The sequence below is a fragment of the Cebus imitator genome, unplaced genomic scaffold (assembly GCF_001604975.1).
Source record: "Cebus imitator isolate Cc_AM_T3 unplaced genomic scaffold, Cebus_imitator-1.0 Scaffold128, whole genome shotgun sequence".
Lineage (NCBI taxonomy): Eukaryota > Metazoa > Chordata > Mammalia > Primates > Cebidae > Cebus > Cebus imitator.
The window spans coordinates 2124831-2138735 of NW_016107443.1; the positions used below are offsets into that span (position 1 = coordinate 2124831).

General features: G+C 40.6%; 1 protein-coding gene across 1 annotated transcript in view; it reads right to left on the minus strand.

The window, feature by feature from the left end:
- Nucleotides 1–13905, minus strand: part of MAP3K15 (mitogen-activated protein kinase kinase kinase 15) — a 147409-nt gene that overhangs the window by 101135 nt on the left and 32369 nt on the right. Inside the window, exon 4 of the mRNA XM_037742818.1 lies at nt 205–398. Within this exon, the coding sequence (XP_037598746.1) occupies nt 205–398 (194 nt within the window). The remainder of the gene's footprint in view (nt 1–204; nt 399–13905) is intronic.

The following is a 13905-nucleotide window of genomic DNA, read 5'->3' on the forward strand; positions in this document are numbered from 1 at the left end:
GGGGCCACAGGCTCAATCCTGACTTCCTAACTCCAGTTCTATTCTGTTTTGGCTTCATCTCAGTGGCCCAGCTAAGTGAGCCAGTAAGGGACAATAGAGGGGTTCTCCGGCAACTCTGGTCATTTGGAGGTGTACCACTTCCCTGAAATTGAGGGGGATATCTTAGTGAGTCTCCAAGTGTTATTAGTAGCTGATGGGAATTACCATGAGGTCACGTGGATGTCCTTAAGGAGGCTAATGAACCTGTCCACCAAAGGCATGCACAGCGGGCCCAGGATGGTGTCCCAGTTGGGCTGCATGTACTCGGAGGCTCGCCTCTGGGCATCGCTCTCGCAGCAAAAATAATCAGCGCACGGTGTCATGATGTACGGGATGAAATAATAATTTCCACTGGATGCCTGGAAAAAAGAAACAAAGATGTTCCAGAAAGTAACGGATGTGGAAGCATAGCGTCTGGGCAGGTGGGACCTGGTGGTGCAGGCACGGACAAAATGCCTGAGGATGAAAACAATTTGTGCAATACAACTATGGATCTATGGATCAGGAACAAAACAGGAAACCGCTCAATTTCAAAAGCTCTACCACGTAGATATATAACAAAAATTTGGTTTCAAATACTGAACTGACGTGTATGTATCTCTGAACTTCATTGGCAGAAAGTTTCGGGTTTTAAATCTCAGAAATCACATTGTATATGTACCCAAAACCAGAGGGAACTTGAACCCCCTGATAAGCAAGGATTGCAACATGGCTTATTGTTTTTCTTTCAGCATAGATAAAAAAGGCATATTATTTGATCATTTAACTATAGGTGAACCATTATAAACTTTGTGGAATAAAAATTGTTTTCTAGGAAACACATATTAATATAGTAAGTCTCAGATCTTTTGTTTTTTTGAGACAGCGTCTTGCTCTGTTCACCCAGACCAGAGTGCAATGTCACGAACATGGCTCACTGCAGCCTCAACCTCCCAGGCTTAAGCAATCCTCCCACCTCAGCCTCCCTGGTAGCTGGGACTACAAGTGCACGCCACAATGCTCAGCTACTATTTCTATTATTTTGCAGAGGCTGGGGTTTTGTCATGTTGCCCAGGCTGGTCTCAAACTCCTGGGCTCAAACAATCCGGCCACCTTAGCCTCCCAAAGTGCTACGATTACAGGCTCGAGCCACCACATATAGCCTAAATTTCATATTTTTACATGTCCTGAAATCATCATCTTATTTTGATATTTTCCAACCATTAAAAAATGTAAAAACCATTCTTAGCTCCCAGGCCATACAAAAACAGGTGGCAAGTCAATGTTCTCTTAGACAAAGCTTCTGACATTCTATTATCCCTGAAAATAGGGTTTTCTGAGAATGCTTACACCCTGCTGCAAAACAGCAGCTGGAGAGGGTACCAGCTATTGGCACTAAGCCCATCAAAACACAAATACTGGCCAGGCACGGTGGCTCATGCCTGTAATCCCAGGACTTTGGAAGGCCGAGGCAGGTGGATCACCTGAGGTCAGGAGTTGGAGACCAGCCTGACCAACATGGTAAAACCCCATCTCTTCTAAAAATACAAAAAAAAAAAAAAATAGCCGGGTATGGTGGCACATGCCTATAGTCCCAGCTACTCAGGAGGCTGAGACAGGAGAATCACTTGAACCCAGGAGGCAGAGGTTACAGTGAGCAGAGATCACGCCACTGCACTCCAGCCTGGGTGACAAAGCAAGACTCTATCTCAAAACAAAACCAAACCTACAAATACCAGTGTTATAAGCAGAAGGGGTAAAAATTCAGGGGTATGTCTGTGATAAAGTGGGGTAGTGGGCTCATATCTACTTCACAACCATTAGGAATTGCCTACCCCACAGGGACAAAGTCCCTTTGCTACCTTTGGTAATTGTTTTTTTGTTTGTTTGTTTTTGTTTTGTTTTGTTTTGTTTTTTTCATGAAGTCTTACACTGTCACCCAGGCTGGAGTACAGTGGCGCGATCACAGCTCACTGCAGCCTCAAACTCCTGTGCTCAAGCGATTCTCCTGCCTCAACCACCCAAAGTGTTAGGATTACAGGTGTGAGCCCCTGCACCCAGTCTTGTAATACTTTCAAGTTCTTAAAGAGACTCAAATCATCCAACATTAAGGTTTTGGTAAGTTAGAAATAAATTTCTCCCTCATCCATGCCAAGGAAGGCATGTTCCTAGACTAAATTAATGCCATTTATATATTCAAATGTTAAACTTTCTTTCTTTCACCTTGATAAAGTTAGGCTTTGTGTCCCCACCCAAATCTCATCTTGAATTATAATTTCCATAATCCCCATCTATCGAGGGAGAGAACAGGTAGAGGCAATTGGATCATCGGGGGCAATTTCCTCCATGCTGTTCTCCTGGTAGTGAGTGATGGTTTTATAAGGGGCTCTTCCCCCTTAGCTCAGCACTTCTCCTTCCTGCCACCTTGTGAAGAAGGTGTCTTGCTCCCGCTTCCCCTTCTGCCATGACTGTAAGTTTCCTGAGGTCTCCCCAGCCATGCTGAACTGTGAGTCAATTAAACCTCTTTCCTTTATAAATTACCCAGTCTTGGACAGTTCTTTATAGCAGTATGAAAATGAAAAATTGGTTGAGTTTATGGTCAAAGCCTTCCTAGTTCAGACAGGGAGAAAAGGACCGTGTGGATCAGTGAGATCTAGAAGGGAAAATATCTTTGAAGAAACGTAGTTTGTTATTTTCAAAAAGTTAAAGCTGGACTGGAGGTGTAAGGAGTTTCCCAGATCCTATCCCCAGGAAGACAATCATAACTGGTGAAAAATCTTTTTAAAAACCATTTAAAGCAAGCTTTTCCAACCATGGCCCACCAGCCACATATGTATGGCCCAGGATGGCTTTGATTGTGGCCCAACACAAATTTGTAAACTTTCTTAAAACATTATGAGATTTATGCAGATTTTTTAAAATAGCTCATCAGCTATTGTTAGTGTATTTTACATGTGGCCCAAACAATTCTTCTTCCTCCAATGTGGCCCAGTGAAGCCAAAAGATTGAACACCCCTGATTTTAAGTCTCTGTAAATTGTGCTAAGAGCATGCAGCAAATGGAAAAACATTTTATTCAAGAATATCTAAATCTTGGTAGTAACAGTGAGATTCTGCAGCATTTGGGTCATAACCTGCTCCCCCGCCCCCACACCCAACACAGAATGACTGAAGTTCTACTCTAAGTCGGTGTGGCCAAGACAAAACAGGGCTCCCTCTTGCACCCTGTCCAGAGTCACTGTTTCTCCCTGGGAAGACCAGGCCACCAGCATTCTTATCCCCCATAGCCTGGTATTGTAGAAGCTCTATTCCAGGCAAGTGTGGTCAAGATGACCAGGGCCTCTGTGCTCTACCCAGTCTACACCTACAGTGCAAAACAGGCCAAGAGGCCAGGTGCAGTGGCTCACGCCTGTAATCCCAGCACTTTGGGAGGCTGAGGCAGGCGGATCACGAGGCCAGGAGTTCAAGACCAGCCTGGTCAACATGGTATAACCCTGTCTCTACTAAAAATACAAAAATTAACCATGTGTGGTGGTGGGTGCTTATAATCCCAGCTACTTGGGAAGCTGAGGCAAGACAATTGCTTGAACCTGGGAGGCAGAGGTTGCAGTGAGCCAAGATCGTGACCCTGCACTCCAGCCTGGGCAACAGAACAAGACTCTGTCCCAAAAAGACAAAACAAAACAAAACAGGCCAAGACCCTGCCCCAGATTCTTCACAGAATGAAGGTTCCATGCCAAGAGAGGCAAGCTGAGAAGACCAGAGGCTGTCACCCCTACCCAGCACCCCATTCACAGAGCAGGGTGTCACTCCAAGAGAAGCAGGCTGCTGTCTCCACTGTCATCTCCACAGCTGTAGTGCAGAGCTCTGCCCAGGGGAAAGGCAGGTTGTAAGAACTGCAGCTCTTCACAAGGGGAGTGAGTTTATGGGGAACATGGCATGGGGAAGTTCACACTTATGAGTGCTGTACAAAACATCATGGAGATTTGGGCGGATGGCAATTAAGAGAAGGTTGGTAGCTCTAGGATAGGAATAAGTAAAGGATAGACCGGGTAGAAGTTTAACAGAGAGAACTAGGAAAGAGACAGCTAAGAGTAACCTTCCCAAGGTCAGAGCAAGCCTCAGGGATTAGATTTGAGGAGTATTCCTGCAAATCTTTAATTGAATCAAATTGTGGAACAATTATGCCTCAGGGTATTGTCAAAAACAATAGAGCAATCAGCTAAGGGGGGAGATTAACAACTGGTGTAATACCAGTTGTACAAGACCAATACAGAAGATTAGACAGAAACTCAACAGTGAGATCAGGGAAACAGTGAGTCAAAGAGAGCCTAGCTGCAACTACTGTCATTCCTGGGTGTGAATACAAGAGTCAGAGTAACTGTGCACATGCCCAAGAGTGTGCCATTTAAGGAGTGACACCAGAGGCTGCACATTGCAGAAAAATAGACTTCACTGAACAAGTCAAGTTATCAAACAAATAAACAAGCAAACAACAAAAACAACATGCCCCAGAGGCAGAAGGGAGAAAGATCAGTATCTGGAGTTTCTACAATATATTATCTAAAACGTTCAGTTTTCAACAAAAAAATACAAAACGTGCAGAGACAGGACAGTGTGATCCACATGTGGGAAAAACAGCAGGCAATGGTAACTGCCTTTGAAAGGACCCAGATATTAAACGTAGCAGACAATGACTTGAAAGCAGATATTACAAATATATTCAAAGAACTAAGGGAAACCATACTTAAAGAATTAAGGAAAGGTATTATAACGATATCTCAAATACAGAATATAGAGAACAATTACCTAAAAAAAAAAAAACAGGGAGAGTGGGGGAGGAATTCTGGAGTTGAAAAGTACAACAGCCAAAATGAAAAATTCACTCAAGGGGCTCGACAGGCAATTTGAGTGGCAGAAGAAATAATCAGCAAACATGAAGATAGATCAGTAGAGATATGCACAATCGGGAGAACACAGAGAAGAAGAAAAAATGAACAAAGTATTAAAGGAACACAGGACGCATTAAGTGCACCAACATACGTGACACCTAATAGGAGTCGCAGAAGAGGAGAGAAAGGAGCAAGGAGCAGAAAAATACCCAAAGAAATAATTGCTGAAAACTTCCCAAATGTGATTTTTTTTAAAAATTAAATCTATATATCCAAGAAGCTAAATGTACTCCAAGTGAAATAAAAGCAAAGGGGTCCACACCCAGACACGTCACAATCAAAACTTAGAAAGATAGAGAGAAAATCCTGAAAGCAGCAAGAAAAAAATATATTGTCATACACAGGAGAATTCCAGTAAGATTAATGTCTGACTTTTCATCAGAAACAATGAAGGCCATGGGATGACATATTCAAAATGTTGAAAGAAAAAAGTCAATCAAGAATTTCATGTCCACTAAAACTATTTTTTCAAAAATGAAGATGAAATATGAACATTTTCAGATAAACAAAAGCTGAGATAATGCTAGCAGACCCCGTCTTATGAAAATACTAAAGGAATTTCTTCAGGCTGAAAACAAATGACACCAGACAGTAATTCAAATTCACACGATAAAAAGCGAAGAATACCAGTAAAGGTAGTTATGTATGCAATTATAAAAGATAGTATAGTTGCAAATTTCCTCTCCTCTGTTCTCTCAACTGATTTAAAATGGAGTTGCAGAAAATGTTGTATATAATCATGTATTGGGGCTCATACAGAAATATATTTGAAAATAACAGCAAAAGGATACTAGTAGGAACAAGGCTATATTGGAATAAGGAAGTGACACCAAATGGTAACTTGAATCCACAGGAACAAATGGAAAGTACCAGAAATGGCTAATTAAAAGATTAATTTAACTCTCTCTATCCCCCCACCTACATTCTCTTTTCTTCTGTTTCTTTAATAGAAATGATACAAACATATTTATAAACATTACAATTAAATAATTCTGAGCTTAACAGGTAGGTAAATTGAAGGTATAAGAATCTAACCTATTTGTATAGAATTATGTCTTAAAATTGTTTCCAAAACAAACATTTCTGCTGAAATCTTGATGTTATTCCTTTAGCAAACCTAGTCTTCCCAACTATTACAAGAGTAAACTTTGCCCCAGTTCTGCTGAAATCCTAAATAATGAGGTATTAAAAAGGTGGATTTTGACAAACATGATATGTGCCATCACAAGTTCTTTGGTGAACAAGAAGTACTGTTCAAGAAGGCAGAGCAGTAGCAGCAGAGACTGATGAAGACTACCACCGGTTAGCAGAGGATCGGATCCATGGAGAAAATGTTTAGCCATAGGTAGAGAAAAATAAGGAGAAAGAGAAGAAACGCATGAACTCTGAAACCAGCTGAGTGAGTTTAATGAACAGAACTGAAGAGACAGCAGGAATCTAGAGACTCAGGAAGGTAAGAATACTTCCTTTGAGAAACTCTTCCAGAAAGTTTAAGAAATTTGACAGAAATTGGGATTAATGACTACATTTTTAAAAGGAATTCATAGAATTCCAAATAAAAGCACAAGCTCTTAAGTACAGTACTTTTGTTCTTACAACGAGGAAGAATAGACCTAAACATCTTCAAGAGATGGAACACATTCAGACTCTTGTTGGTCAAGAGACGAGAAATTAAAAATAAAAACAATGATTAGCATAACACATGTTCAATAGCAAACTAGGATCAGCTATCTGTAGTTGTTACATTTATAAATGGAAACATCTTAAGAATCCAACTCATCAAAACAAATTTAACAAAGGCAGTTTAGTTCCCTACATAAAGAGGCATTTGAACCAGTATGCTAACCACATTAATATGTAAACTCTTATTCTAAACTCTCTCCAAATATTTCCAAAAGGGTGATTCTGATATAGTAAGTGAGGTCAGAGGGCCAAGGAAAAGCCACTGGTCTCTGACAGTGTAGGGCTAGGAAGTAGAGGAATTTTTCCTCTAAAGGTTTTAGTTCCTGACCTAGCAATTAACACATTCCATACTACCATCTATAAATATCACCACCATGAAAAGACTGTCCCATGTCATCACTCAGATTAAATAAGAGATGCTTTTAATAAGCACTCATTACAAAAGCTCAGTTATATAGTATTAAGTGCCATTATTTTTAATGCTTGTCCAATACACCATCTGGTAAATATATATAAGATACTTAACCATTATTCTATTGCTTAACTTTCAGTTTGTTTTGAAATTTCCTGTGTCACTGAGATGAACATCTTTGCATACGGCATCTTTGTACTGTGGTCTTTTCCTGAGGATAGCTTCCCAGGAGTGAAATTACTAGAACAAATTTAAGGTTCTTAATATAGGTTGACCAAACTGCTGTCAGAAAGGATGGAGCAATTTACACTCCTACGCACAGTGTATAAAGGTATGCTAATTTCTTCCTCCTCTCAGCTGAACTCGGTAGTGTTGTTTTTCACGTGTGCAGTTTGGTGAACAATAAATACTTTATCAATATAGAAACAACGTATCATCTCAACTGAAGCATAGCAATGTAGTGAAGAATTCAGAGGGCCAAGGATTGAATTCCAGCTTCATCCCATCCTAAACAGATGACCTTGGAAAATGTACTCATCTATTCAAACCTCAGTTTTCTCATCTTTAAGGTGGAGATTATAATAGTGTCAGCCTCATTAGACAATAGAGGTTTAATCATGGCCCTTTGTCTTGCACAAATATTTTCTATGTGCAATAGTTCTAGAATGGACTAGGAGTTCTAAGCCTGAGATCCATTCATTCTTGTGGTGGCGGGAACTTGAAAGAAAAAGAAATTCAACCTTTATCATCTGCCCTCAGTTGAAACGTAACACTTCCTTCACTTAGGAGTGTAGGTAACATACCCTAGTGTAGTAGACTTGAGACTTAAGACTTTGTTGGTAACAGAAGTCACAGACTTTTTCATATCACATTACAGTTCCTGCAGAGATCTCAAAATAACTTTTATACCCATCACTACTCCAAATATTATGACAGTTTTTAAGACTTGCTGTTTGATCTCATTATTTAAGACATTACTAAAGAAGCACATAATTACGTATAACTTTAAAATATTTTGATAACTATATTTTTATATGAAGGGTCTCCTTTGTAATTCTTTGTATTTAAACACTTTAAAACAGTGGTCCCCAACCTTTTCGGCACCAGGGATTGGTGTCATGGAAGACAATTTTTCCACAGAGCAGATGGGTGGGGGTTGGGGATGGTTTCAGGATGATGCATTATATTAATTGTGCACTTTATTTCTACTGTTATAACATTGCAATAGATAATGAAATAATTGTACAACTCACCATAATTTAGAATCAGTGAGAGCCCAGAGACTGTTTCCCTGCAACTAGACAGTCCCATCTGGGGGTGATGGGATACAGTGACAGACCATCAGGCATTAGATTCTCATAAGGAGCATATGAAGTAGATCCTCCACATGCACAGTTCACAATAGGGTTTGCGGTCCTATGAGAATCTAATGCCGCTGCTGATCTGACAGGAGGCGGAGCTCAGGCAGTAATATGAGCAATGGGGAGCAGCTGTAAATACAGAGGAAGCTTTGCTCACTCGCTGCTTATCTCCTGCTGTGTGGCCCCATTGGTGGCCCAGGGGTTGAGGATCCCTGCTTTAAAACATATTCTGTGGGCCAGGCGTAGTGGCTTACGCCTGTAATCCCAGCACTTTGGGAGGCCGAAGCAGGCGGATCACAAGGTCAAAAGATCAAGACCATCCTGAACAACATGGTGAAACCCAGTCTCTACTAAAAATACAAAAATTAGCTGGGTGTTGTGGTGCCTGCCTGTAGTCCCAGCTACTTGGGAGGAGGAGGCAGAGGTTGCAGTGAGCCGAGATCACACCACTGTACTCCAGCCTGGCGACAGAGTGAGACTCTGTCTCAAAAAAAAAAAAAAACAACAACATATTCCGGGAAGAGCCCATAGGCTCCTCCAGACTGGCATAGGGGTCCTGTGACCCCTAAAAGGCTAAAAACCCCCAATCATGACTCTTAGATGCTTCATGTAGAACATCCTAACTGCAGGCCTAAAATGTCAAGAGTTTCTTCAGTGGGCTGCACATACAAAGCTCTCCATGAATAAACAGTGCAAGGCTGATCTGCAAACAGCTTCCTAGGTGCTTTAGGACAGTCCAGGAGAGCAGAACATGTCAGAGCCTCCACTCAGTTGTCCATTGGCGTCAATCATGGCCGCTAGCTAAGGACAGCTACGATTTGCTCCTCAGCTGGCTCCTCTGCAGCTGGAATATTAAAACAAATGAAGCTACGCAATACCTATGGACTATGTACACTAGTGGCAAACTACTAAAAATCTGCAAGCTTTAACAGATAAAGTAGGCTTGGGGTTGGCTATATTTTCCCTCTTTTCTGCAGGCACCCCATGTAAGGCATCCAAAGGTCCGAGAAGGCCAGGAAAGGTATACAAGCCAAGGTCCCTCATTACACCAACACTTATTTTTATTTATGGCTCACAGCAGGTGGAAAAGCGGGTCAACAGCAGCACAGGGTTTATAAATTAATTCTTTGGAGCAAGTATGATATGTCAGTTTGTGCCAGCCAACTTCATAATGAGACTTGTGGCTTGACCTTCCAGAAAACATTTTTTATAGTGATACAAACATTTAATCAGTCAACAAATGGCCAAGTGAGAAGAGGGGGAAAAAGTATCTAAGGTAGATGGAAAGCTACTTAATATTACTCAAGATGAACTGATTTCCGAGCACTTTCAGAAGAATGCACATCTCAATTGCTGGCACGATGTGGTACTTCGGAGCTTATATCTTGTCATACAAGCAGGTCACAAATACTTAGTGAAAACCACAACTGACAAAACACAGAAGATTGTTTCCAGGAAAATTTAGGGAGCAAATGAACAAATATGGGACAATAGATTTTAAAAATTATTTCATGTGACCAGATATAACAAAGTTAATTTATTACAGAAGAAAATCCAAGTTGACACAACTCCAAAAAACACAAGCTCAAGAGATATAATTGTCTAGCCAGCTAGATACACATATATACATTGTCCAGAAAAATGCAGTGGTTTTCTTTTTAGATCAATGCAAATAGCATTCTACATTACTCCTTTGCCTAATTATCTGGTCATAACCGGAAAAAAATAATCAGAAGCTATATAACAATTTCAACAGAATAATCAGGATACTGTGCCACTTAAAAGTAAACGAAGATATCCCTGCTGGAAGTGTGCGATGGAGGGCTAAGCTGTTGCGACAGTTGATTTACTTTGTTTACACAACTGAATGGCCATCACAGAGTCACAGGATTATTTCAGAGCTGGCACAAATCTCAAAAGTCACCTCATTAAAATCATCTCATTTAACAGAGAAAGAAACCAAGACCCAGCGAGGTTAACCAACTGGCCTACAGAAGACCAAAGAGCCAGACAATCTCAGGCCCTACCATGATTCTTGTCACTAACTGCCACTTCCACTTAATTCTGAAATATCCTTCAATAAAATAAAGCTGTACAAAGTGCTCAACAGATGGGTGAATGGTGAATTCTATGGTGTGTGAATTATGTCTCAATTTAAAAAATTAGATGGGTGCCATGGATATGAAAGACATATCCAGTTGGTAGATAGAATTCAATAGAAATAATTTGGTTCTGACATTACCCCTATGATATTCAAGAGGTGCAGAGAAAAGTTTTATGGTTCACAGACCCAGAGTACTCAAACTGAAGAGAACACACAGTCAGGAACAACAACAACAAAAAGACAAAAAGACTAACACTCTAAGATGAGGCAGAAATAAGAGAACATACACAAATAAAATAAATATGCAAAGGGGCCGGGCGCGGTGGCTCTGGCCTGTAATCCCAGCACTTTGGGAAGCCAAGGTAGGCAGATCATCTGAGCTCAGGAATTCAAGACCAGCCTGGCCAACATGGTGAAACACCATCTCTACTAAAAATACAAAAAGTAGCTGGGCATGGTGGTGGGCACCTACAATCCCAGCTACTCAGGAGGCTGAGGCAGGAGAATCGTTTGAACCTGGGAGGTAGAGTTTGCAATGAGCGAAGATCATGCCACTGCACTCCAGCCTGGGCGACAGAGCAAGATTGTGAAAAAGAAAAAGGAAAAGGAAGGGAGGGAGGGAGGGAAAAAAGAAAGAAAAGAAAAAGGAGAAAGAAAGAGAGAAAGAGAGAAAAAGAGAAAGAGAGAGGAAAAGAAAGGAGGAAGGGAAAGGGAGGGGAGGGAGGAAGCAAAGAACAGATGTTTACATGATTCATGTTCTGTGTGTAAAATAAAATTATCCCTCTCCATTACGAGAGGTAGCTTTCTTGTTTGAAATTGAGTCTTTGCTAATAGAAGACTAGAAATCTTGATTTTGAGCTCAGAAAATCCAAAGGATACAGAAAAGAGAAAAAAAACTTAACTGTCTTCCACCAAAGTGTCCCTAAGTAATCCATAATATCTTTGATTATCTTGAGTCCTAAGCCATAGGAAACTGAAGACCTGAGAAAGGCAAGAGGGAAAAACCAGGAGAAATTCTGTTACCCTGACCTCGAGGCCTACACATGTTCCTCGGCCAGAGGAAAGACTTCCAGTATTGAAGACGATGTCCCTAATATTGCCAGTGTCTGTTTCTCAAATAATTTCTAATTTATTTTGATTATAAAGATAACTATTTTAATGGGAACAATGAGTTTCTCTTAAATCCCACTGGCTTTCCAGAAAAAAAAAAAAAAAAAAAAATCACCTAGACCAGAGGTCAAGAATCAGATTAGTTTTTTAATAATGCGTTTTTTAATAAGGTTTTGTTTTTTTAAAAAAATAACATGATCCTACCTTGGAAATTTAACTCTATTTTTTAAAGAAACAACTGTGAACGCTGGCTTTAGGACATGACAAATGAAAATAAAGTCCAATGTACTTTTAACAATTCCCTCTGCAAGTCCTGGGTAGAACACCTTGTTTTCTCCCAGTAATTCTCCTGGCAGACAGAGGAGGTGCATGTCTCCATGGTGCATCTCTAGCAACGCTATGCACAGCTTTCAGGTAATTTACCTATCAATTCAGTGGAAAAAATTATGGCTGTGCCTCTAAGCCTGGGAAATGTGTTTCTTAGTCTTGTTATATATGACACACATACATACACACATTTCTCAAATGAAATAATTATAATGCAGTGGACACTCAGCTCAGGTATGCTAACCAGAACCCCTGCTTTAAGGAAGGATGTGTTGCCCCAGTTGCTGAGAGCACTCTAACTAGCAGCCCCTTACTGTTAGTCCCTTCTGAACTGCCTCAGTTCCAGAGAGTATCTCATCCAAGCTACATTCCTTTCAGTGAAGCAGGACAAATGGAGGAACATAGAGGCCTGGCCATTTCATCCCAACCCAAGACAACTCAGAAAGGCCATTTCAGCTCCAGGCCTCCCTCCCGATGTGGTCAGCCAAGGCTGCCATGGAGCCTGCATCTCAGCGGCATGTCTCCCTCTGGCCAGTCCTGCTTCCTTTACTCCCCCTTCCCCAGCAGCCACCCCAAAGGCATCCCTTAATAAACCTCCTGTACCCTAACCTCAGCCTCAGAGTCTGGGTCTAAAGGAAATCAACCTGCAAAATAAGCTGTAAGGATGAAGGTATGATTATCCTTGCTAAGGAAAATTAAAACAAATGAAGCTACGCAATGCCTATGGACTATGTACACTAGTGGCAAAGTACTAAGAAGTTCCAAGGTTAAACAGATAAAGTAGCCTTGAGGTTGGCTGTTTTTTTTACCACTCTTTTACTTTCATAAAGGCTCAGCCTTGATCTGTCACTACATAAACATGTTTTCTAAACTGATAAACTGCTGAAAGTGGCTACCTCTGTCATCTCCAAAGCAGCATAAAATAGTGTAAGAATTAAAATGGATGAAAATAACACAGGAAAAACCAGAAGCCATTTTTGTAGAACTCCAACCAAAAAGTCAATTACATTTTCAACTCAATCAAATACTGAAATATGAAGTGAAATGTAGTGTTAAAGATTTCTGTGACAGATATTTTTTTTTAAAGTCAATCCTGAAAAGGAAATTAAGAAAACATTTCCATTCACAAGACTATCCAAAAGAATAAAATACACAGGAGTAAGTGTAACCAAGAAAGTGCAAGACTTGTATATTGAAAACTAAAAATATGCTGAAATAAATTAAAAAAGATCTAAATAAATGGAAAGACATCCCACATTCATGGATTAGTAGACTTAAAACTGTTAAGATGTCAATATCACCCAAGCAATTCACAGATACAATGTAATCCTTATCAACATTCAATGGCTTTTTCCCTCCAAAAATGAAAAAGCTGATCCTCAAATTCATGTGGAACTTCAAAGGGCCCAAATGGCCAAAACAATGTTGAAAAAGAACAAAGAGGATTCACATTTCCCAATTTCAAAAATTACTACAAAGCTACAGTAATCAAAATAGTGCAGAGTGCAGTGAGCTGTGATCACACCACTGCACCCTAGCCAGGCTGACAGAGTAAGACCCTGTCATTCATAAATAAATTTTAAAAAATTATATATGTGTGTGTATATATATACATATATATATATATATATATATATATGTATTTTTTGAAGGGCCAGGGGCAGGCCAGGCATGGTGGCTTGCACCCGTAGTCCCAACACTTTGGGAGGCCGAAGCAGGTGGATCACCTGAGGTCAGGAGTTTGAGATCAGCCTGGGCAACATGGCAAAAACCCATCTCTACAAAAGAAAAATTAACTGGGCAGGGTGGCACACGCCTATAATTCCAGGTACTCGTGAGGTTGAGGTGGGAGAATTACTGCACCAGGGGAGTGCAAAGCTGTAGTGAGCTGTGATCACACCACTGCACTCCAGCCTGGGTGACAGACTAAGACCCTGTC